The following is a 25,302-nucleotide window of genomic DNA, read 5'->3' as shown; positions in this document are numbered from 1 at the left end:
CCAAGCAAGTGAAAGATTTGTATGACAAGAAGTTCAAGTCTCTAAAGAAAGAAATCGACGAAGATCTCAGAAGATGGAAAGATGCTCATGGATTGGCAGGGTTAATATAGTAAAAATGGTCACCATTTTATACTTTTACTCTTGTACTTCCAGGTTTGTGATGCTAAAATTTTTCTAAGTGACTTAGCTGACTGGTTAGATAGCATTTTTTTAGGAGTTTTCTATTTACTCTTTAACAATTTCATAGTAAACACAAGGTATCTTGATCCTAAACAACCCTCCCCCACCCCAGGGCTCCTCTGTAGCCCCATGCACATCTCCTAATTGTAACCTCCAACAGAACAAGTTCACGGATATGGGGCTATACACTAGGACACGGGGAACCTATCAGTGGCCAATCCCACTTAAGGAGAAATTTAACCCTTCTCCAGTAGTCACTAATCACCTATAACTTCTCAAGTAGGGATGGGTTTTGGTGACCCCCATCACCCATGGGTTGATAGGCTGAGTCAACATGTCAAATTTTGAAGACAGTGTTTCACAACGCTCCTCTACATCATTCAAATTTCTGTCCCCTTCTTCAATGTTACCTGAGCCAAGACTAAGGAAAGGAGTACAGCAAAAAAAATGAGCCCCGTATGAACTACATGAGAGCCCGTGTCCAAAAAAGGAAAAGCAACTTTATAAAACAACTTTATAAAAGCAACTTTATAAAACTTTGAAATCTTAAAGTTTCGTAGCAATTCAAATTGTCACATATTTAGAGATATACAGCGATTCTAAGTGATCTGCCAGGTTTTAGAAAATCACATAAAACGTGTAAGAACTATGAATCAATGGGCAAAGAACCTATTTAGTCAGTTCAATAAAGAAGAAACTTAAAGCAAAATAATTGTGAAAAGGTGTTCAAATGTGAGAAGGTCAGGAAGATATAAATTAAAATCTGAGTGTGATATTATCAAATACCAGTAATAATACTCAAGAACCGCAAGAGCTTCTACTTCTTTTTTACACATTCTATGAAAAGGTAATCATCATATCAAAAGCATCCGTGTACTTCCACGTTAATTATAGCACTATTCACAATAGCCAAGACATAATAACGAATTAATTGTCCACAGACAAATGACTCCATAAATAGCACAGGATTATATACGCAAACACAAAGATATATTATTCAGCCTATGAAAAGAAGGACATCTTCTCATTCTTGACAACATGAATAAGCCTATGATAATGTTATGCTATGGGAAATAAAGTCCAAAAATATAAATACTAGAGTTGGATATGTTGCTGGGTAGTCAACCATTTGCCAAGAATGTAAAAGTTACCAATATTAACACAGGAACAAAAATGACAAATTCTGCACGTTCTAATATTTAGAGTCTCAACTCTAGTGTCCTAGTCAGTGTGCTCTTTTGTTGTGAAGAGACACCATGACCAAGGCAACTCTTATAAAAGAAAGCATTTAAATGGGGAATTGCTTACATTAACATCCGTATAAATTATACACATACTAAAAAAGTTTCTTTCTGGGTAGTAGTTAACATTGTCAAGAAGAATGGAGGTGAAAGTGCAAACCTAAGTAGAAAACAGTTTATATCTTGACTAAAAGAAAACAAAGAAGTAAAAAAAAAAAAAAAAATTAACAATTAAAGTTTCAATTTCTTAAAACACCAAGAAGATGAACTTCTCTATACACCATCATGTTATTTCTTCTTCCATTCTTTTTAAAGTAAGTTTTTAATCACATATATTTGTTTGTGGCATATGTTCATGACCCATGTGCACATTGCAGAATATGTTTGGAGGTCAGAAGAAAACTGGAAGCAGTCAATTCTGTTCTACAATTTGTGTCTCAGGGATCTAATTCGGGTCCTGAGGCTTGGCAGCATCCTTACTCACTGGGCCATCTTGGTACCCCTTGGTGTTTTGTTTTAAAGTCTATAAGTATAAATACTTTGTGTGAATAATGAAGATAAATTTATCAGTTATTTTAGCAATTCTATCGTTATTGCTGAGTGGTAGAATTGCTCATTTTGTTACCATATTTTTGTATTTTTCAAATTTATATACTATAAGAAATTATTTTCTGAGTGTAAATTTGTATCAGTAAAAAAAGAACTGACACTAAATGGTAAGCCTGCTTAACAGACTCATCTAATAATCCTATTAATGATGTTGTGACACTGATATGCAATGTTGGAACTGGCCCTAATTTAAAAAATTAGAGTTTTTATCCACTTATTATTTATGATTAATTTCTATGGTCGATTATAGTAGCTATCCATGGCTAAATTGAAAGTTGATACCACCTTTTAGAGATCAGTTGGCAATATATAGTCTTTTTAAAACTTATTAGTATTTAAAAAGCTTATGCCCTTTACACAGTATTAGCTACTTCCAAAGTAGGGGAGGGGAACAATATGCAGTAAATTGATTATTGACTTGGGCACAATTAAACTGGTGAGATTATAGAAGAAAGTGAAAATGACAGAATTCAGTACATTCCATCATTCATAACAATGACTATAAATGACATAACAATGATATAAAATAAAAATCCTATTAGCTTAAATAAATATTTTATTTTTATGTTGTAGTAACACATAAACTTGATATTTCTAGGCATAAAAGGCATACGGAAAATAAGAATTCTTTTATTATTGGAATAGGAAGGTTGTGAGCAGATCTTCATTAATAAACTTGGAATCACTGGAAAAGTACAGATATTTTCCGTCATCAAGACTGTTTGCTATTTCAAAAGCATCATATAGAAAGTATGTGCTGAGGATAATACCGTTTGCAAGTTGCCTATTTATGTAATAATGTGTTTTGCACACTAAAAATTGTACAAGGCCGAAGGAAAGACTTAATAGTAGGTGAAGTGATGACTAACGTGACATTTCAATTTAGAATTGCGATTGACTCTAGGACTGCACTCAAAACATAATTTTGCTCATTCTAAAGTCCTGTCTTTTTAAAACGACTTAACCTCAATTCTAGATAACTGAAGCAATCCTAGGCTGCAAAAACCAGGACCAAGGAACCGCAAAAGGGGCGGTTCTCATCCCTCAGTCACACTCCTCCAAACGACTGCGGCTGCGCGGAGAACTTGGCGCGCTGCCCAGCACACAGCACCCGGATTGAATGGGGCACCGAGGAGTGGGGAGAAGGCAGAGAGGGGAAGGCGGGGGGCGGGGTGAGCACAAAGCGTGCGCGATTCGCCGAGTCTTCCGCTTCCGCCTGTGGGCGTCTCATCCATAACTGTCCGGGTTCACCCCACTGTGCTCACTTGTGGGAGTCCGGCAGAAAATCTATTCACCGCCGGGCTCTGGCCCCTCTTCCCGTCTCTTCTGCGCCTGTGCAACCGGAACGTTCGGGAAAATTCCTGAAGCGGTACCGGCGGCTTCCGGAAGCTAGCTGCAGTCTCAACAGTAGTGCTGGTGATTGCCGTGGTGATTCACTTCTAGTCCCTGGTGGTGCGGTTTTCGCCGGGAAAACGGAATGGCGCTCCTGTGTTACAACCGCGGCTGTGGCCAGCGTTTCGACCCTGAGGCCAACGCGGACGGTAAGGAGGAGCGTGACCGGCAGCCTTCTGCCGGCCTCCCTCTCCCGACCTCTGGCCCCCTTCACCTGTCTTCACCTCATGCTGTCCCCGGGAGCGTCCCTGGTCTCTCACCCCTCTCCGGGAGTCTAGAGCCGGGCGCTTCGGTGCCCCTGGTGCCCCTCATTACTCAGTGGGCATCCCCTGCACTTCCTCAATTCTGGGGCTATCCGAACCCGGTTTACACTTCGTCACCGCCGTGATTCCTGGGTGTGAGAGGTATAATTAGAGGTGCACAGTGGACCATTCCTGTATTAGACTTCTTGTTGCGTTTAAGTACTAGTGAAAAGCATATTGTCACTTGTCAAATTGCTTGCTTTTTTAAATAACCGTGCTGCGGAAATGACTTACACATCCGTTCCACAATAACGTTTTCGGCATACTTTTGCTGGGGCCTGCAGCTTTAAACTACGCCATTCCAGCATAAAATGAGCCTCGAGTGGTGTTCCAAAAACTAGTGTGGTCTAATTTAGAATGCACAGTGAAAGCAAGCACCTGTGCTGGGTGAAACCAGAGGTGTGAGTGAATCTCATTAGTGAGTGGAATTTTTATGCAGATTACTGGGCTGTTGCGGGAATAAACAACATTTCTCTCAGATTCATCTAGTATGGATAGTCTGCTCTTTATATGCATTCATAGTCATATAGAATATTCATAATATAAATAAACCACACTGAAGTATCTCATCGCAGACCGGAACACCACATGGTAGTAACACAATTCAGCTTTGTGAAAAAGGTTAAAACCAATCCCTTAGTTAGTGATCTTGGTACACAAGTAAACTGGTAACTTCTTTCAAAATAAGACGACGGGGATAGGATTTAAAGGGAAAGGTGCAGCCAATGTATGAGCACATGTTAAACCATAATGATATGTGCATATTCTACTTCAGTATTGAATACATTGATGCCTTGTAGCATGAGGCAGTGTTTTTAGGGTACTAGATTCCCATCCAAAGTTCAGGAGAGACACCAGTTTGTTGTTGGAAGTTTTTCTCTCTGTGTCTGTCTCTCAATCAGCTTGTTGGAAGTTTGTCTCTCTGTGTGTGAGTGTGAGAGAGACAGGGAGAGAAATGGAACAAGAAGGTAGAAAAACCACGAATAAGTAAACAGTCAACAATTTAGGACTATTAACAGCTTCAGTGTGTCTCGGGAACTCAAGTCAACTAGCCAAAGTGGGAAATGTTTTAGAAAGTAGGGATAAATGCCAGGTAAATTCGTTGAATGAATGGCAGGTGATAACACTGGATTTAGGAGAAAGTTTTTTAGAATGGGAAACATTTGACTTTAAACATTAAAATTACAAATTAAAAGATTAGTGTTGAAGGTACCAATATGTTCTGGAGTACAGTGATAGATGTGTTACCTATAAGAAGCTGCCAGTCTGTATCCAGTCTTCCTGTTCTTTGGTGATATGGTATACTTTCCAGGCTTACTGCCTTATTTCATGTCTTTTTAAGTTAGTTGCTTTGTTTTTCTGTATATAAAAATTAGACTCTTTTCAAGATGATAGGACATTTTAGTTTGTAATTCAAGTACATGTTAAAAAGAAATGTGAATTGTAATTTGCATGTGTTAAGCAGCTAAAGTAGACAAACTTTTACAAACAGCACAGCAATTATGAGTGACAAGTGAAAATTTCAGCTAAACTTGTGTTAAAAAAAAAAAAGCCTTAAAACTTAACTAATGTGTTATCACTTCCCATCAGTACATATGAATTTCAGCAAAACTGTTAAATGTTATAAATGCTAGAGAAGAAATGTCTATCTAATTGTCATTTTCTTTTGAAAACAGTGATTTTTCCCATTTCATTCTTGCCAGTTACTCTGTGAAGACTTAGCTGTTCCTGACATCCTGGACTGTTTTACACTTGGCTGTGTTTATACATTGTATACTGTGGTAGTGACTGTACATTAAATTCAGTTTTAATGATTCCTTCTCAACTTCATATCTTTGTGCATACACATTTTCATTCTGAATTTCTGTATTCTAACTCTATTGTACATAATCAGTAGCCTGTTTTTGTTCCATTGCATCAACTACTATTTTGTATACATAGCTAGCACTTACTAAGAAAGTAATATTAACCTAGTAACAGAGGGTAGAGAAATTTCAAGGCAACACCAGGAATTGGATTGTAGGGAATTAAACTTGGAAGGTTGAGTGAAGTAAGTTATTTATAGAGAAATGAAACCTCCTTTCTCTACCCTCATGACACTGTGTTGCCAGGTAATAAGTGAGTCTGTTATCTGATTGTTTGAAACAAAACACTCCCCATTGCTAGCAGTAATAAATGTATTTTGTATAAGAACTAAATAATTTAAAATTTTTATTCTGTAATGTGGACAGAGACAGGAAATACAAAGTGATCAATAGCAGCAATGAAAAAGACTGTAGAAATCTATGGTTTGTATCTAAGAATTGGTAAGGAATGCTAATTTAGCAATTAGATATTACAGTAGTTACTAAAATGTTGAGGGTGTTTTTTTTTTTTTTTTTTTTTTACAAACTCTCTTTTTAGAGAATTTCTTGGGAAACTTGTATGGATAGTTTTATAAGTATACTTCAGTTTGCTGTTTTCCTGAAAAGAGAAAGCCAAACAGAAGATGGGGAGGAGAGCTGAGACTGTGCTGTTAGCTTGTTTCAAACTAGCACAGTGTGGGAAGGGGTCCATGATCCCTCATGCTAAGCTGAGGCTCTGCTGGCAGTTGGTGGCTGCTGGAGAAGGAGTTACTTTGCTACAAGGGAATGACTAGCCAGGTGACTACTCATACAAGCAGCACTAACTGGAACTAGTGGACATGAAGTTCAATAGGACAGAGATAGGTTGGTGGGTGTAGGTGGCATAGCAGGTGAGAGAGTTGGGTATGACTGAGATACCTACATATATGAGATTTTTAGAGAATAAAAAATAAGTACTGCCAGAGTCACTAGTATTGAAAATTATATTAGTGAACAAATTTTACTACAAAAATAAAAGAATATAGAGCAGTTGTAATTGTAGCAAAATTGCAGTTATGAAGTGGCAACCAAAATAATTTTATAGTTGGAGCCCACCTCAACATAAGGGTCACAGCATTACGAAGGGTAAGAACCACTGATACAGAGTATTTCTGAACGTTATCCTTAAAACAGTTCTGGGTTAGCTTTGTCCATGTTTCATACTCTTAGAGATTTAACTAACTATTTTTAATACAAGGAATTAATAAGTTTTAAGGAGTAATTGCATGCATTTGGAAAAAGGTTGAAACCCTAACACCTGACGGAAGAAGTGATGTATAACTTGTTTTTATAAGGAGCTGTGTAATTTTCCTTTTGTTTTTGAACAGACGCTTGCACATACCACCCAGGTGTTCCTGTCTTTCATGATGCCCTAAAGGTAGGAAGAAGATACCTTTTCAATTTCTTTGTATTTGCATAATAAACTTAAAGATGTAATAAAACCTTTTTTCCCCCCAGCTTGTTAGTTTTTCTTAATGACCATTTTGGGGTACTTTAAGGAGATTGTCTAAAGACAGAGCTGACAGAGATATTTTCCAGTTATAAAGTTTCCAGTTATAAGGTTATTTTATTACATTCCAACCCACTTTCCTAATGATTTATTCCCTTCCTAAGTTTGAAGTTGAATAAAAGCAGGCATATTGGTCTCAGTCTTTATTCTGTCACTGTGACTAACAAGAAAGGCCTCCTCTGGGTGTTAGGAGTGGTTATACACATTTAGTTAGAGTAGTTTACTGGAAATATGATACCATATTTTCTCCTTTATTGCCTTAGCAAGCTGAAGAATCAGAGAAATGATAGAATGGTTTTTCTTTTTTATATTTTATTTACATTTCAGATGCCATCCCATTTCCCCTCCCTAGAAAACCCCTATCCCATGCCCCCTTTTCCTTTTTGCTTTTATACAATTTTTTTTAAATGTTAATCAGAGGCTTTATAAGTTTGGTAATGCTCAATCAGAAGTGTAACCCAATACCCAACCTAGATATACTATCTTTGACTGGTGGAGACATGTGAACATCTGCCTTCATGCCCCCCCCCCCCCTCTTTCTCTCTCTCATCACCTAGCTTCTCCTCTCCTTCATCTTCTCTCCTTACTCCATCTTTTCCTCTGGGTACTCCTTCCCCCTTAGCTCCTCCTACATATCACCCTTCCTGCTAAAATAAAACTTTTCTCTCAAACTACCATTAGAGCATAATTATTCCTAATTGTACCAGTGAGGTATAAGATAGTCCTAATATCCAGTCCATCATTTTGTTGACTAACCAGAACTTCTGTCATCTATCCTAACTAAAACACTTAGTTTTAAACCTGGCTTTTTTTTCTTGGCTTTAGAATATATGTCAGCTGAAAATCTTCCACTCAGATCTTTTCTCTCAAAGTAAATGGCCAGGATTGGCTATGAGACTATAGGTCTTCAACCCCATCAGAAATCCAGAATCACTGAGTTAACTGAAATTATGGGAAGCACAAAGCATAGCTTCTAAAACATAGCCAATTTATAGAGACCTCTGAACACCTGGACAGCCCCTATACTGCAGAACGTTGGAGCATCCGATCTTCAGCCTTCTGGCCCAGAATCATCTGACAGACCTTAGTGATGCAGGGTTATTAAGGGCTGATTACTCTGTCTAGACAGATATAATCAGTCGACTATTCTGCAAGTGTGTCCTTTTCTGGACAGTAATTTGTCTGTAGATGGAAAGAGGCAATTCTTGCCTAGTGGCTGTCACCACACAACTGGAGTAACTCCAAAGATGCTCAATTTCTTCTTAGAATCCACGACAGGAAGCTGTCAGGAGAAGACAGGTCTCTAATCAAAATGAACATTAATATAGAAATATTTGTAACGGCAATTCTATGGACTTCTGACATTTTGAAAACCAACTATCCATGTAAGGTAACCTGGACTGTTGTTCGTTAACTCCTCTCAGCTATTTCTAAATAAAATATGGAAAACACCCCTAACAATAAACTCAAAGCCATGAATTTGCTATAGGCCCTTAACTCATAGGCTAACCGTCCCAAATCAGTTAAAAAAGTTAAAGAAGGACTGGGTCTAAGCCTTGTGTTCCTAAATGTGTTATACAGGCACAATGCCCATGAGAGTATCAATATCATCTCACTTTTATATCAATAAGAAGCTCGTACCAATGAAAACCTTAAATTTGAAATCAAAGTAAATTTTGTACCATTTAAGAAATTATAGCTTCATCTTGATATTAATTATACAGATTTCTACCAATAGGTTATGGCTATGCAATAAGTCCTAGCTAATCCTCCCTGTTCCAACAAAACCACTACTTTTCCCTAGAAAGACAGACCAGTATTACCCACTTTAGTCCCCAAGCCCAGGGAATAGGGACGCTGACTCTTCTTTAACTTCTTCAAGCTGATTATGGGCGTTGAGATATTAGAAGAGGGTTGGGGGGAAGAGTAAATTGATAAGCCTCTGATGCTGTGTCTTCACTGCATCCAGATGGAATTCCAGGACATCGGAGGTTTGGGCAGGTCTGCTCAGTATTCTTGATGAGTAGATACACCAAGGCTGTGTATTCTGCAATATACACTTCTCAGAACAAGTTTTAGTATCAAGAAAAAAATTTTTTTCCTAGAGGGCTGACATTATTTTAAAGATGCTGGTTCTAACAACTTTTTTTTCCCCTTTTTAAAATTGGTTGTAATATTTACATTTCAAATTTTATCCCCTTATCCATTCTTCCCACCACTCAGGAACCACTTATCCCATCCCCCCTCCTTGTGCTTCTATGAGGGTGTGATTTTCCAGTTTCTATGATGCTGTTTCCATTAACATAAACTGCCTCCTAAATTTTAAATCCTTCTCTTTGTGTTATTAAATCTCCTATTTTTCTTTTTTTTTTCTTTCTTTTTTCCTTTTTTTCTCTCTTTTTCCTCTTTTTTTCCTTTTTTCATCTCTCTTTTTTTTAATTGGGTATTATATTTAACTTTCAGATTTTATCCCCTTACCCCACTTCCTCCTACTACCCAGAAACCTCCTATCCCATCCCCCCTCCTCATGCTTCTATGAGGCAGTGCCCACACCTACCCCCCCCAACTACCCCCTCTCCACCCTCGCATTCCTCCCCCACCGCACTCTGTGTTCGTTTTTTATGGGACCAAGAAACTCCTCTCCCACCTATGCTCAGCAAGGCCATCCTCCCCTACATATACAGATGGAGTCATGGGTCCCTCCCTATGTGCTCCCAGGCTGGTGGTTTAGACCCTAGGGAGCTCTGGTTGTTTGGTATTGTTGCTTTCCTCCTGGGGGGTCACAAATCCTTTCTGCTCCTTCAGTCTTATCTCTAAGTTCTCCATTGGGAAACCCTTAATCATATCAGGGGTTAACTGTGAGCATTGTCCTCTGAATGTGTTAGTCTTTGGCAGACCTCTAAGGAGACAGCTATATCATGTTCTTGAAAGCAGAATGGTTTTTCTTATTTGTGAAGTTTTTTGTTTGTTTTTCTGACCAAATATTCAATGTTACCTTAAAAAAAAAAAAAAAAAAAACCCTTTATGATTAATACGAGGTATGTAAGTTCTCAGTGACTTACACATTTTTAAAACAGGATAAATTTGTGAACATCAGATTACACTATCTTTCCTTGAATATTAACATAAACAGAACTTGTTCTCCGAATAGTCACCTTATGATATTAAAATGGTTTTGTTGTTAATATAAATATAACTACTCATTTGGTTAAATATGAAACTAGCAAGCTGTATAATTCTTGTATTACCTGAAATTTACCAGTCATGGAATCCAGCAGCTTGGAATGCCAAGGTTTGCAGTACATATTTATAGAATACAGACAAACAGAAAGACTCTGGTGAATTATTGTCAGTGACAGCACTTGCCCTCTCAGCAAGAGGACAACCTAAATTTGATTCTCTAGCACCTACATATATACCACAGGATAGAAAAAAACTGGTCCTTGGGCCTCTCTGCAAAGCCGGTCTAGATGAACTATCAAGTTCTAGGTTCTGAGAAGCTTTGTCTCAAAATGTTAGTTGGAAAGAAATAAGAGGATACACACCTGAACACACAGTGAACTGACTAAGTAAACACTAATACAACTGCAAAAATGAGGGGAATAAAAATACTTCAATTTAGAAGTGGAATGGTTCTTTCACTGTATTCTGGTCTCATTAAGAGGTTGTTTGGCCTTTCTTCTGGCCTTCATTTTTTTCTATATCTGGTGCTATACCAGTGGTCTCATCATTTCACCCAAAAAACAGACACTTTACATAGTTTATTATGAACAGCTTCCTGAAGGTGTCTTTCAGTTATTTTTAGTTCCGAAGTAGTTCCCTTGATAGTTTGTTAAAACTGCACTTACCTCAGTTGCTTTTGTCTGCTCTGCTTCTAGCTATAAGGTTAGTTTACTTTAGAAACTAAAGTACTATAATTGTTACTTAGTAGATTTTTTTGCCCAAGTAAATCACCTTATTCCTCAGATCCCTTAAATACATAATAATAGAAAGGGTGTGGGAAATTGAACATGGGGTCTTGTGTATACTGGCAAGAGCTCTTCTAGTGAGTTACATCCCTCATCTAGTAGATGGTGTTAAAAAAAAAAAACCCTTTGTTTTCAAAAATTCAGATACTATTCTTAAAAGTAGCTTCTGATTTTCTATTTTAAGGAAGTAATAGTTTATTTTTTAAAAAACAAAATCACTTTGTGTAATTTGGTAACAGCTTACAAAAGCTGAACTGGTGTGTATGTAATTTCAGGATTCAAGGAAATAAGTGCAAAACAGTTTTAAGGTTTTTTTGGTTTGTTGTTTTTCCTTGTTTATAGGGTTGGTCTTGCTGTAAGAGAAGAACAACTGATTTTTCTGACTTCTTAAGCATTGTAGTAAGTATGAGTTTATTCTTTTGTATTGATTTTCTAAGAGTAAATGTTCCTGGAGGCTCTAGATCATACAGTCAGATAACTGATATCCATTGTCTCAAATATCAGGCTTTCTAAAGGGGCTACATGTCCTCCATAACGTCTAAAATCTTTACCTTAGAGAATTAAGCTTTTATTATGTTAACTATTCACTTGTCATTTTATGTCCTTGATTTTGGTGTTCTTGAAGAGAACATCAGGAAGGAATTTGTAGGCAGGCAGTGATTGGAGCAGATGCTCCTAGTACTGTAATGACTTGATGTGCTGGGGAGGGGCAGGGTGTAGTGTGTAAGGGGATGAGGAGGAGGAATGGGGGAAAGATCTGGTTAAGGGGGTACTGGGAGGAGAGGGGAGGCTGATAATTGGGATGTAAAGTATATAAATAAAAAACAAAAAAAATTCTCAATTGAGGCAGTCAATGTTATCAAGACATCAATGTTTTAAGTGGCAACAAGAAAGAACAATCATTTCAGTGTTGTAGATGAGAAATAAGTTTTAATAAGTTATTTGGGTTAAGGTCATATTTCAACTTAATAGGAAAGGGGAAGCTCAGATTGTTTTATGTTACGTCAAGCAGGGTCTTATGCAGCCCAAGTATAGCCAGGGATGACGTTGAACTCCTAATCTTCCTGCCTTCAAATACAAGTGCTAAGATTAGAGGTGGCACCATGCCAGGCTTAGTAGTGTTGGAGGTCGAACCCAGGGCTTTGTACATGCTAGACAAGCACTTTAGCAACTGATATGGCAGGCTGAGACCTTTTTCAGTAAAAAGCTTTGGCATGTATAAATAATTAGAAAAGGCTTTTAAAACACCCAAAATACAAACATACATACATAAAATAGGTCATAGCATAACTGTTCATGTCTTTTACTAACAGGGCTGTACAAAAGGTAGGCATAATAGTGAGAAGCCACCTGAACCAGTCAAACCTGAAGTCAAGACTACTGAGAAGAAGGAACTATCGGAATTAAAACCCAAATTTCAGGAGCACATCATTCAAGCCCCTAAACCAGTAGAAGCAATAAAAAGGCCAAGGTATAATCTGTATAGCTACTTATATTTGTGACAGTATCATACTGGAATTTGTGGGTGGTATTTTCTTTTAACATTTTATATGAAGACATTTGCAGTGTCCACTGTATGTGTTTTTTCCTTTGGTAGTAACCCTTTAATTTTTGAGGGCATGCACACACAGTTAGAGAGTTGTATATCTTTGTTTTCTGGTATATCATTTTCATGGTGGCATGGTGAGATTTGGTAAAAGAATTGTCCTTTTATATAATTATTTTGAATTGAAGAGCCACAGAGGCCTAGTCACTTACTTTATATTTAGAATTAGTACTTAGGGAGTTTTCATTTATTTGAGTTAGGATACCCTCTCTGTCAAAATACTCTAAAAATTGCTTTGCTCAGCTTGAAGTAGAACTAGATTATTCTGATCTAATGAGCTCCTGTTCAAACCAGACTATGTTTTGAAATGCATCAATGCAGTGGTTCCTAATGTTGTGACATTTTAATATAGTTCCTCATGTTACGGGGACTCCGAACCATAAAATTATTTCATTGCTACTTCATAACTGTAATTTTGCAGCTGTTATGAATCATAATGTAAATATCTATGTTTTCCAGTGGTGTTAGGCAACTCCTTTGAAAGGGTTGTTTGACCCCACCCCAAAGGAGTCATGACCCACAACTTGAGAACCACTGTATTAATGGGTTTACTCCTGTAATGCAAGATCTTCAACCTGTACTTAAATAGTGGCTGTAAAATATAAATACAGAATTTGGGCTCCAGATTTGGTCCTCAGGTGAGTTCTTTTTAAGTACAAGCCTGAAAAATCACCAAAACCAATTGAAGCTTGTATTTACATTATGTATTTGTAGTGTTTCTAAATCTTTCTTTTATTATGTTTAAATAAATTTATAGATCATTATATAATATAGTCCCAAAATAAGAATCCTGACTTCTGATATTCATTTGCTCATTAATATTTTGGGGTATAGGCTGTAATTAAAGATCAAAATTCTTTTTATTCTATCTACAGTATTGTTTTAGTCTTAAGAGACTATCAAACACTAGCCTATGAATACCAGAAAAGGACAAGAATTTTGTTATAGTACAGTTTATCTTAAGTCTGTTACATCTCACTAGAGTCTATTAGAATTTAATGATAGTGTGAGTTTTTACCATTTTTTTTAAATGATGGACTACAGAAATAATAAGCTTTACTTAAGAGGTTATGAGAAAAAGTAAATGTATTTTAATTTTTTATTGTGTTTTATCTGTGAGGGCATGTTTGCCTTCATGTGTATCTTGACTGCTTGCATACCTGGTACCCATGGACAACAACTGCTTCCCCTGAAACTGGAATTAGAAATAGTTTTTGAACCACTATATGGGTACTGGGAATCAAACCCCAATCACCTGGAAGAACACTATGTCCTCTAAACCACTGAACTAGCTCTCCAGCACTTAAATGTTTTATTTTAACTCTGTCTGATACAGGAATTACAAATTCAAGTATATTTCATTAATGTTTTACAAGTTATTGTAGATGCAGAGTGAATAGCCTATGATCTTTTATCGCTACATTTATTAATAACCTTAATATTTTACTGAATAGGCTTAAACAAATTTGTGTGTGTGTGTGTGTGTGTGTGTGTATAAACTTTAATCATTATGAAGTACTAGAAGATGGTGGTGGTTTACACGGTCATAGAATTTTATGTAAATTGAAAAGTCTATACTCTCCACATAAGTAGATTGTTTCAGCTAGTACAGATGAATTTGGTTTCACTTAGTTCTTGAGAATTTTGCTTGGGAATGAACTGAAAGGGACTCCATCATCCTTTATATGGGAGTTACTCATTTTTCCAAGGTTGAAACCCTAGTCCTTTATCTCTTCTTACAGTCCACTGTGTAGTGGTATGTTTATGCTATGGTGGCATGAATATTTGAAATTTAATTTTTTAATGGATACAGCATTTTATTAAAAATTAGAATGTTGGTAGGTTGTGGCATTTATGAAATACTTTTAATTAGAAATAATGTGCAGATAATTTACATCTCATATGGAAGATTTTGAAGGTTATCAGTTTTAAGTACAAAGAACTACTTTGGCCTATTAATGATAATAATAAGACTTCAAAATTCTCTAGCCCAGATGAGCCAATGACAAACTTGGAATTAAAAATATCTGCTTCCCTAAAACAAGCACTTGATAAACTTAAGCTGTCATCTGGGAATGAAGAAGATAAGAGAGGTAAGACATTATTTTTTCTTTGTTTTTCATAATTTTCTGTCTAAGTAATAGACATAATTTAGCAATTTTCTGTCGAAAGAGATAGCTATATTGCACTGTCTTAAAGTGTAGCATATTGTAGCAGAGAACTTCCTTTCTTCCCAAATGCTAATAACACTATAGAAGTAACATTTGGTTCATTGATTATGTCTGTGTGCAAACTTACTATCCCTTAATTATTTTACCAGTTAAATTTCTTTAATAAATAAAATGTGTCGGGCAATGGTGGTGCACGCCTTTGATCCCAGCACTTGGGAGGCAGAGGCAGGTGGATTTTTGAGTTCGAGGCCAGCCTGGTCTACAGAGTGAGTTCCAGGATAGCCAGGGGTACACAGAAAAAAACCTGTCTCGAAAAACAAAAAAAAAAAAAAACCTAAAATGTTTCTTTGTGCATCATATAAAATATTTTTATTCATTTGATCTCTGCCTAATAATATCAAGGGACAAAAATATTATCCATGATTTCTGTTTTACAAGAGAATATAAGATTTTATAAAATTGGATGATCACTGCATTGTAGTCTGAAATATAATGTATATTATTTGAGGGCATATAGGCAAAAAGTAGGTATAAGGCTTTTTGTTTTGAGACAAGACATTGTTCAATAGCTCTAATAGTTCTGGATATTGCTTGTGTGATCTAGGATGACACAGAATTCATCATCTGCCTCAGTCTTTCAAGTGCTAGGATGTATATTTGTTTTCTTCTATTTTTTTTTTCTTTGAATTAGACTTTTTTAAAAGAAAGTGGAAGTACTATTTTAATATTGTAGTTTTATTTCTCTTATTTCCATTTTACCTTTCTTTTTCTTCATTGCAGAAGAAGACAGTGATGAAATTAAGATTGGGACTTCTTGTAAAAATGGAGGGTGTTCAAAGGTATATGTTATAAAACTTCAGATTTATGCAGTAAAATTTTAATATTGAAGCAAAGAACTGCAATTCACTATAAAGTTTGCCAATAATTGTGTGCTACTTACATGTTTGGCAATTTGCTGAAAACTAGGGCTATAAATACAGTAAGACTTCTAAGAGAAACATCCGATGGAATGATGGGGATAAATCTAATTTGATTAACATTTAGTAAGCACTTGTGATGTGCTAGACAACAAGTTCCAGGGGCTGAAGATAATAGTATCAAATTAAACAAAATCTCATCCTGTGGAGCATTTTCTAATGTCAACAGAAGGATAAAAATAGGCCATTGAATGATTAATTCAGGTAGACCTGAAATAAATACAGTAGACCTAGCAACTAGTTTCAGTTGTAGTTTCAGTTGGAGATTACTTATGTAAGATTTGTCAGCAGCACTAGGTAAGAATTCGGAGGTGAGGGGTAGGGGGTAATGATAAACCTGGCAATAGCTATCCACAGAGGGAGCTGTACATGTAAAGAGGCTTTAGAAATATGCTGCTTAGCAGGTGACAGGGTCATGGGGCTTGGGCAGTCATCTGAGAGGAGTGGGTGAAGAAGTAGACAAGATGGTGAAAGGCCTAACCTAGGACAAGGGGCTACTTCAAACTGATGGTAAGCCGTTATCTGCTTCAGGGAGGTAGGTGTCTTACTTGTTGAAACAAGTCTCACTCTATCCCAGCCTGCCCTCAAACTCTAGTCCTTTTCCTCAGCTGAGTGGCAAGATTACAGTTGTGTACCACCATGGCCAATTTAGGGAGAGAGTTGTATCATAAGTAGAAGAAGAAGAAGGTAGTGTTGTTCCGGAGAGTAGGTGCTGAGACATGACTGACTGTAGAGAATGGCTAGACATCATGAGACTTTGGCTGTCTGCTCTGTCTACCCTCTCATGCTTTCTCGTCTAGGACACTTGCACTTTAATGTGACTCATTTTGTTTCCTTCTACCCCCATCTCATGGTGAGGATTATAATACGGTTTTGTTTGCTTTTTGTTGTACTTTGAATGCTTATCTATGTGACTAGCATACAGGTGATATGTGTACAATTAATGGTATCATTTAAATAGTTGAGCATTCAAGAACTGGGTAATTGATGGACTTAGGGTTACAGCCTATGTCCCAAGAAGCCAAGTCTAGCCAGCCATCTTTGATAATTTAGTTGAAACAGTTATATTAATAGTGAAAAGCATTAAAAGCTTTTATTTATGTGATCACATTAGGGAGAGAAACAGATCCAACAACACCCACCCAAAGTCCATTTTGGCTGAGTGAGATTAAGGCTTAAATAAAGGGCTAGAAATACATATAATGAAGCAGTCTCAGTCAGTATATGGTCCCACCTACCATAAACTCATTTTGGTACTGGATTTGGGCCTTCTATTCTCCTGGATTGAGATTCCTGGGGACAATTTATTTAAAATTTACGAGCCTTCAAAGTGAACATGAGACTATTGAGCAGGACAGATTAACTACTAGTTGACATTTTTCTTCCAAAGATTTCTATCAGCATTTCTTTTTTGCTTGTTACTGATGGTATGTAAAAGGAATAATAAAACTTGTCATCTTTCTTAATTTATCTTTTTGCACTTATGTTTGTTAGATTTCTTTTATGGAATATAGCCATGGTCTGGCCTGCTTTGGTGCTTTGAGAGTGTTACTGCTAAAGTGCACTGCAATTGATAGTTGATTTTTCCTTCTTACTTTTTAAAATAATGTCACTCTTAATATTTCAGTGTGTAACTTTAATAGCTAGAAATGGAATTGTATGTGTGTGCACTTTTAGTTGATATGGAGGCATATGCTTGTCAGTATTCATGGGTTCGAGCCTGATGTCCACATACTGGCAGTCTTGTCAGTGCTTTTCCTCTAGCAACTCTGCTAGAGTGTGCAGTTTTCTTCCTTGCTTTTTACTTTCTTCACTGGTTGTAAAGTGACTAGCTAGTTCTTTCTTCTCAGGTTAAATGTATGTAATCTCTCACCTACTTTTTTGTCATCTTTTTCTTAATAATCACAAGATTATTATTTGTAGGAAATCTTCCTATCTTAAAGCTGCAAGTCCTTTGTCAGAGACATTTGTGTGATTTGCACTGACCTGATGATGTCATTGATAAACAGAGGAACTTTTAATTTTTACGCAATGAAGTTTGTCTGTTTTTTTCTGTTATTCTACTTATTTAAGAAATACTTCTGAGCTATACTCATTTTCTCATGCAGAGAAAAATGTGTGAAACACCTAAAGTTGTGATGGTGTCATTAATGAAAGGAATTTGAGAAGAATGGTAGTGATCAGAAAATTGTACGCAGTAGAGAAGAGAAATTAAGAAGTGGGAAATGGATGAGGTTAAACTGATAAATGTTTGCATTTAGTTTGACAAGATTTTGTGATAACTATAGAGGTAGAGAGGACAGACTTAATGATTCAGACATGGAAAACTGAGTACATTTGGTGCCATTGAATAAGATGAGAAAAGAGACATTTTTAGGTGGCAGTTATAAGTTTAGATTCTAACATGTATACTTAAGGAGATAAATTCCTAGCACTTTGTACTTAACAAAAATGAAACCAAAAATTTTGGTCTTCTGTACTTTAGTTATATAAATACAAAAATAGAGAATATACTGCAAGCTGCATCCATGTTTTATTAACATAACTTTTTGTGAATTCACCTGTAGAGCCTTCACGTACAGCAGCAGTGGGGCCCGGATCTTCCAGACAAACCATGGATGTGTATATAGGTCTGCAGCTCATTTTACCATTTGTAGGGATAAGAAATCAGTATTCTGCTGAAACTTCCAGAAATGACTAGACTTCTCATATTATTTTGTAATGCCCACACAGAGTGAATATACTGTACATATAAATCATAATGTTTCTAGTGAGAGTACAAGTCCCTTGATTCCAACATGTGTCTGTAGATTTAAATACTTGAATATAAATCAGTGTAACCTCATGCTGAAAAGGCTAAAACCATCTTATATAGTAAGTTGCCTACCTTTCTGTTTGCTTTCTTTAGAGATGTAAGAGAGTTTAACCATGTCCAAAAGAGGATCATTTTCCAGTTCTTGATGAACTTAACAGTGTTCTTATAGCTGCTGTTATTTAAGTATTTATGAAGGTCTTATGGGTAACAAATATTTCAGATAAGTATTATAAGATGCAAATGTGAGATAAACAGCTAATGTTTTTCTTTTTTGTTTTGTAGACATACGAGGGTCTACAGAGTCTAGAAGAAGTCTGTGTATATCATTCTGGAGTACCCATTTTCCATGAGGGGTAACTAACATATACCTAATTAAAATATTTATAGTATTGATTAAAGCATTAATTAAACCTTTATACCTTTAAACAGTGCTATGTAGTTAAGTAAAAATTTTACCTACATTGCCACCGTTTAATCCTTATAATAACTTAGGAAAGTGGACAAGTGCAGTTGCCTTCATTAAACACAGGAGGACAATAGGGATACAGTTTTTAAGTAATCATTGTGATTCTGCAGTGTGTTCTTATTTAGACTTGTTTGATTTTATTTTTAGTCTAAAGCAGGGTCCTACAGGTTATGCGGACTGCCTCTACCTCAGGATCCTCAGGCCTTAGCCTCCTGTGGAACCACTTACAGGCTGTCCTACCATGTAGCCTGAGTTACTTTTCATTGTGTAAAGGACTGACTGACATTCAGTTTTAGGACCTTAGTTTTTTTAGCCATGGAGCAATAAATGCACCAGTACCCAGGAAAGGCCATGCTTCTTCTTAACTCTCAATTCATAGTTTGTTTCTATGTTATGATACAATTATATACAATTAATACATAGAAATTTTACTATATTAGACTTTTTAACTGTTTCCACATGCTTCAGGACTTTTAACCTGGAGATTGATAATTTTTTGTTCCCTGTGCAGGGTTGTGTCTGAAGTTAGTAGTGGTTTTACCTTCTTTGTGATTGTCCATTATGTATGGAAACACTAGTTTCTACTTTGTTCCATGGTCTTTACTGTGTTATTAAAATGTAAATATTAGTATCTTTGGTCATGCCACATTTTGGTAGCTTCCTGAGGGAACTAAGTGTACATTGTTCATGAGAAACTAGACCTAGAATTGTGATAGTTTTATTTACTCAAAAGCTGAGTTAATACAATGAATAACACCCTGGTTTTTAAAATGTTTCCATAGTATGTATTATTTTAACAGTTAAGTATCAAGTACTTGGAAGATATGTAAAGTTGGAGTTTTATTTCTTAATTACATTTGTTATAATGATAATACTGGCTTTAATTCATTGTCTAATTTAAAGGATGAAATATTGGAGCTGTTGTAGAAGAAAAACCTCAGATTTTAATACATTCTTAGCCCAAGAGGGCTGTACGAAAGGGAAACATGTGTGGACTAAAAAAGATGCAGTAAGTAACCTTCTCAAAGTTACATGTGGATCTGTATTCATCTGAATCATTTTTCAGATTAGTATGTATGTATATTAAAAAAAATAACTCTTACAGGGTAAAGCATTGTCATGTGTACAAAGTAGTTAAGCTCAATATCTCAGCAATATACCTATTGACAAAATAATCCTTGATACGAGTATATAAGTTTTCAAAAATATCCTAAACTTGTCAAAATTGAAAGATCTTTGTCTTACTAAAACTAGTTTCACAAGAGCTGGAGAGTTGGCTCAGGGTTAAGAGCACTTGTTTTTGCAAAGGACCAGGGTTTGGTTCGCAACATCTACAAGGCACACCACTTCCTTAGGCACCATGCATGCATGTGGTACACAGACTACATGGAAGAAAGCACTCATCCATACAAAATAAACCTAGAAAAAAACATTTTTTTAAAAAATTAGTTTTACAACCTTTTTCAATTCACTTCTTATTAATTTAGTGTTGCTAAAGCAATATTTAAAACTGATTCTTCTCTCTCTCTCTCTCTCTCTTTTGCCACAAAAATATTCAGCCACAAATAGTCTATCTAGTGGGCAAAAATCTTACGTAATTCCTTTAAGTTAAAACCAAGAAAGCCAGTTTGTTGCTAAATAAGGGTTTATATGCTAAATCTTATTATTTTACTAGGATGATTAATATAAACAATCTTTTGTGTTATGCTGTTATTGATTACATTTTATGATCCTTTCTAGTTCATAAAACTTGAGCTTTAACTCAAGGATGTTCAGTATTTGGGTATCTCATTGTTGTTGCTTTTGAATCATAGTTTACTGACCATAAAACTTGCAGAAATATTTTAATAGCAGAAAGTGGGGTGCACTTATACATTTTTCTCTATTGTCAAACCTTACCAGTTTACATTTTAAAAAATAAATTATGCTTCACTTTTTGTTTAAAAATTTTCAGAGTATAGTTCCTGGTGATTTTCATTTTCTTTTTTAGTATAAGTATTTTAGAGTTCCCTGAATTTTTTGGCTAATTTGTTCTTTCTTAGAGCAGTTTACTTAAAAAACATCACCAATTTTTCATTTGTTTTTGAAATTCGACTGATACCATAGTATAGCAGTAGAGAATAATGCTCCTTTTTATAATAGCAGTCAAAAGATGATTTCTGTAAGTTGTGACTTTATCAGCATGTTAATATGAAAGGACAAGATAATTTAATATTCATAAGAATAGTTATTAGCTAACAATTTTTGTTTGTATATGTGTGTGCATGTGTGTAAAGGTTCCACATTTGGTTACTGTATTCCATGAAATATGGTCTTTCCCTGACCCTAGAGCTCATCGGTTCAGTTATGGGATCTTGTGTGCAATCCTCTAGCATTAGGGTTACAGATGCATTCCAACACATATGAACATCTTTATGTGGGTGCTGATGTTCCAAACTCAGGCTTCGTGCTTGAAAAGCAGGCATAATACCAGCAGAACCGTATTTCCAGTTGTAGCATCCCCAAAACGTTCATACAAAATAAGCTTCTCATGCTTTCAAGGTCGCATGTTGTTTCCTACCATATAAATGCGTTTCTCATTTCTGTCATCAAAATGTGATTTTAACAATAATTAGTGGACTGTGGATATTAAAATGGAATAAAAGTTTAGTTAGGCTTGTAAAATTATCTCCTAAATGGACTGTAACAGTGTTACCTTTAAAAAGTAAAGCCAAATTAGAGAAATGAAGGTACTCGCATCATAAACTAAGATATTTTGTATCATAATTTATTGTTTAAACCTCTCAGTAGGACCTTTAGAAGTTGTTACCTGGAATGCATGAAGTGCTTAGTTGTGCAAAATAATTTTTCCTTTATTAGCTGAGCTAGTTCTTTTGAAAACAGTGATTGTGCAGTGGTTTTTAACATTACAGAGTTTTTTTTTTACATTACAGGGGAAAAAAGTTGTTCCATGTAGACATGACTGGCATCAGACTGGGGGTGAAGTTACCATCTCAGTGTATGCTAAAAATTCACTGCCAGAACTCAGTCAAGTAGAAGCAAATAGTACATTGGTAAGTATATTAAGTAACTCAATAGACATAACCTTAAACACATTGTTTATATGTAAACGTTTTCTCAAAAGTTCTTATTTCTGATCAGAAAATCACAAATGACTTTCATAGAAACAGGATTTTAAGTGAAACTCATGTAGTAGAGTTTATTCTAAAGTTATCTAGAAATATAGTAGCTTATAAGTATCAAAAATACATACTTGTTTCTCAGTATGAACCTTCTAGCTAATTTTCCTATTAATCATTTTCTTAAATGGTGGGGCTCAGTTTTGGCATTTTCTCATGGCTTGAGTAATGTCAGAATTGTCTTTATAATTAGTACGTAGTCTCACAAACCTTCAGTATTAATTTAATCAGTTACTATTCTTGACTTGGTGTGGTTCAATGTTTTACCGCATGGTTAGTGAGTATTAAGGTCATGTTTTCAATACCTAGCACCAAAATAATGACAATAACTTATCTATTTCAGTTAAATGTACACATTGTATTTGAAGGAGAGAAAGAATTTCATCAAAATGTGAAACTATGGGGTGTAAGTATTATGAATCCTTCAATTTTTCCTAATGCTTAAAACCATTTTTAGAATACTTATGTAAAGTTCATGAATATAACCTTAACATGTCCTATCAGGGTCCTTAAATTGCATAAAAATGACCCCAGAAACTTGATTTTGATATTAGAATAAACAAGTGTGTTTTTCTGAGACGAATAAATGCATCATACTAAGTCTTACTCTTGATGTGTTGTAGGTGATTGATGTTAAACGAAGTTACGTAACTATGACTGCGACAAAGATCGAGATCACTATGAGAAAGGCGGAACCCATGCAGTGGGCAAGTCTTGAGCTACCTACAACCAAAAAGCAGGAGAAACAAAAAGATATAGCTGATTGATTAGAGGAGAAACAGAAATCTCTTGTCTATTTTAGAGTTGTTAGTTCGTGTGGTGAAGTAGTTGCTTGCTGCTGTAATCTTTTTTAATCTTTTTGTTGTTTTTAATCTGCCATTTTGGGGTTATCATGAAGTTCTTCAAAGCCAAAGTCTGTTAAACTTTTGTGCCTCTATATTTCTTTTGAGTTGCATAATATGATTATTCAAGTCTCCTCACTAGACCTATAGTTGCTGCCCTTACACTTGAAGGGAGGGAAAGAATCCATAAGTATAATTGCAGTATTTTTTAGTATAAATTATTATAAGCAGGAAATGAAAAAGGATTTTTTTTTAAATCCTGATAACTCCTTTTTCCCTTAAATGGGAAAGCAAAGTGGTATATAAAAATTTAATTGGCCTTCCCATGAACTTTTGTTACTCTAATTTTTGAAAATGTTTAAGGAAAAGACTTTTCTTTGTTTTTCACTATGCAGTGGTTACTTTTTTTGTAGTACTAATTTTAAAGCAATGGAGTCAAACCATCTGTGTGTACTGGCTAAGTTTATAATTTGTTTGCAGTTAAATTAATTTCAGAAAGTTGCATCAATACTTGCATTACCTGGCAAGCAGTATAATTTAAGTCTATAGAAAATAAACTAAGATTATAGAATTATCAGTTTGGTTAAAATTCATCATAAGAGTAAGCAATAATGTTAAAATATCTTTCCTGATTATTTAAAAGACTCTTTATGGTGTTTTGACTAAATTGTATCTGATTGATAGTCTAAACACTCTATGGATTATATCTGTCTCCCTGATGAAAAACGGTATCTGTTAAATTGTGAATGTGTAGCTTTGTTGAAATATATTAAGGTGTGTGTTGAGGCTTAAATCTGAAATGTACCTGGAGGCTTTTTTTGAACTGCTGTTCTTTCAACTTAAGGCTCTATTTTGAAGGCTGTAAAACCTTTAGGATATTGAGAGGTGAGCCTTTGAGGATTATACACTCCTGCTGGTCTGATCCAGTCAGGACATATAAACCACCTCTGTCCTATACTCCCACTGCTGCCTCCTCAGCCATTATAGATTGTATCCTCTGAAACCGTGAGCCAAAATAAACCTTACCTTCCTTGAGTTGTTTCTGTCATGTGCTTTGATCAAGACAAGAAAAGTAATATACTACAGGAAAATTATAGACTGTATTTTAGAATAGTTGAGTGTTATATGTTAACTTAATGTAGTAGTTTAATTCTTGGGAATTATTTTAAGGATTTCATGAAGAGTTTTACACATATAATGATTATATGTTATACTTCAGTTTTGTTAATTGTAGATGACACAGATAAACTTAGATAGATCTTATTTCCCAAACTCTTTGGTGTTAATGGAATCCTCACAAAGTTTTATTATTAAGTATTTAAAGTATTGTTTTAGTTAATAAAGAATCTGTATGGGGCCCTGGAGAGAAAGCTCCTTTGTGAGCACTGGTTAATGGGTTCAATTCCCTGCGTCTACATGGCAACTTAGATACTTCAAGATATAGGTCTTTCTGGCCTCCATGGATATCAGTCAATTATGCTGTGCTCTTTGATACAGCAGGCAACCTATTTGCATGAATCATCATTCTGTTACTAGCAAATAACTATTAAAGATACTATGTACCTCTGACAACAAGTATAAAAGATAATGATCTAGCCTTCAGGCTTTGATGAAGCAAGAACATGCTAAAAAAAAAAAAAAAGAAAAAGAAAAGAAAAATGGCAATAAAAACCTGGGATCCAAATAGTGTTTCTAAGTTTCTAGTTAAAAGAGAATTCGTTTAGAAAAAGAGATCTTATGTACTACCTGAGGAAAGAGGTTGAAACAATTTGATTCAGAATATTATTTCTGCATTATTTACTTATTGAGGTGGTTTTGTTTTCCTTTGAATAGCAACAACTTTGCCGGGGTGTCACTTTTAGAGCAAGTAAAGTTTTCTAAGTTGAGACTTGATTGCACAACTGTGGTTTTTTTTTTTTTTTTTTTTTTTTTCCATAGTTGTGCAGGGGTTACATTTGTGACCATTTAATTGCTGTTTCAGAACTTCTGCATGGCATTCAGATAAAAATTAAGTGAAATTTACCTTAAACTCTAAAGCAACAGTATTTTTAAAAAATATTTTACCATCAGTTTATTTAAAAAAGTTAATTTAAAAAATGCGTGTTAGCTTTTATTTCTATTAGATATATGCCTTTCTTTTATTATAGCATCAAAACAATCA

At 35.4% G+C, this 25,302-nt stretch overlaps 1 protein-coding gene across 1 annotated transcript; it reads left to right on the top strand.

Moving 5' to 3' along the window:
- The first annotated feature begins 3,292 nt into the window (after positions 1-3,292).
- Chordc1 (cysteine and histidine rich domain containing 1) lies at positions 3,293-24,176 on the top strand. The gene is made up of 11 exons (XM_076925994.1): positions 3,293-3,571; positions 6,936-6,985; positions 11,428-11,484; positions 12,399-12,556; positions 14,681-14,784; positions 15,643-15,701; positions 18,937-19,007; positions 20,024-20,129; positions 22,054-22,173; positions 22,643-22,705; positions 22,923-24,176. Exons 1-11 carry the CDS (start codon positions 3,508-3,510, stop codon positions 23,064-23,066), a joined length of 996 nt encoding a protein of 331 aa, XP_076782109.1. The 5' UTR covers positions 3,293-3,507; the 3' UTR covers positions 23,067-24,176.
- Positions 24,177-25,302: the final 1,126 nt, after the last annotated feature.

This window comes from Arvicanthis niloticus, chromosome 27, assembly GCF_011762505.2.
Source record: "Arvicanthis niloticus isolate mArvNil1 chromosome 27, mArvNil1.pat.X, whole genome shotgun sequence".
Taxonomy (NCBI): Eukaryota; Metazoa; Chordata; class Mammalia; order Rodentia; family Muridae; genus Arvicanthis; species Arvicanthis niloticus.
The sequence above is the reverse complement of the archived record's forward strand: the minus strand, read 5'-3'. Positions and strand labels throughout refer to the sequence as shown.

Bases quoted from the DNA above. Each gene is read 5' to 3' on its own strand.
- Chordc1 (XM_076925994.1), top strand. From the start codon at position 3,508: ATGGCGCTCCTGTGTTACAACCGCGGCTGTGGCCAGCGTTTCGACCCT. The intron at 14,785-15,642 runs GTAAGACATTAT...TCTTCATTGCAG, and splicing joins GAATGAAGAAGATAAGAGAG to AAGAAGACAGTGATGAAATT. The intron at 22,174-22,642 runs GTAAGTATATTA...TATCTATTTCAG, and splicing joins TAGAAGCAAATAGTACATTG to TTAAATGTACACATTGTATT.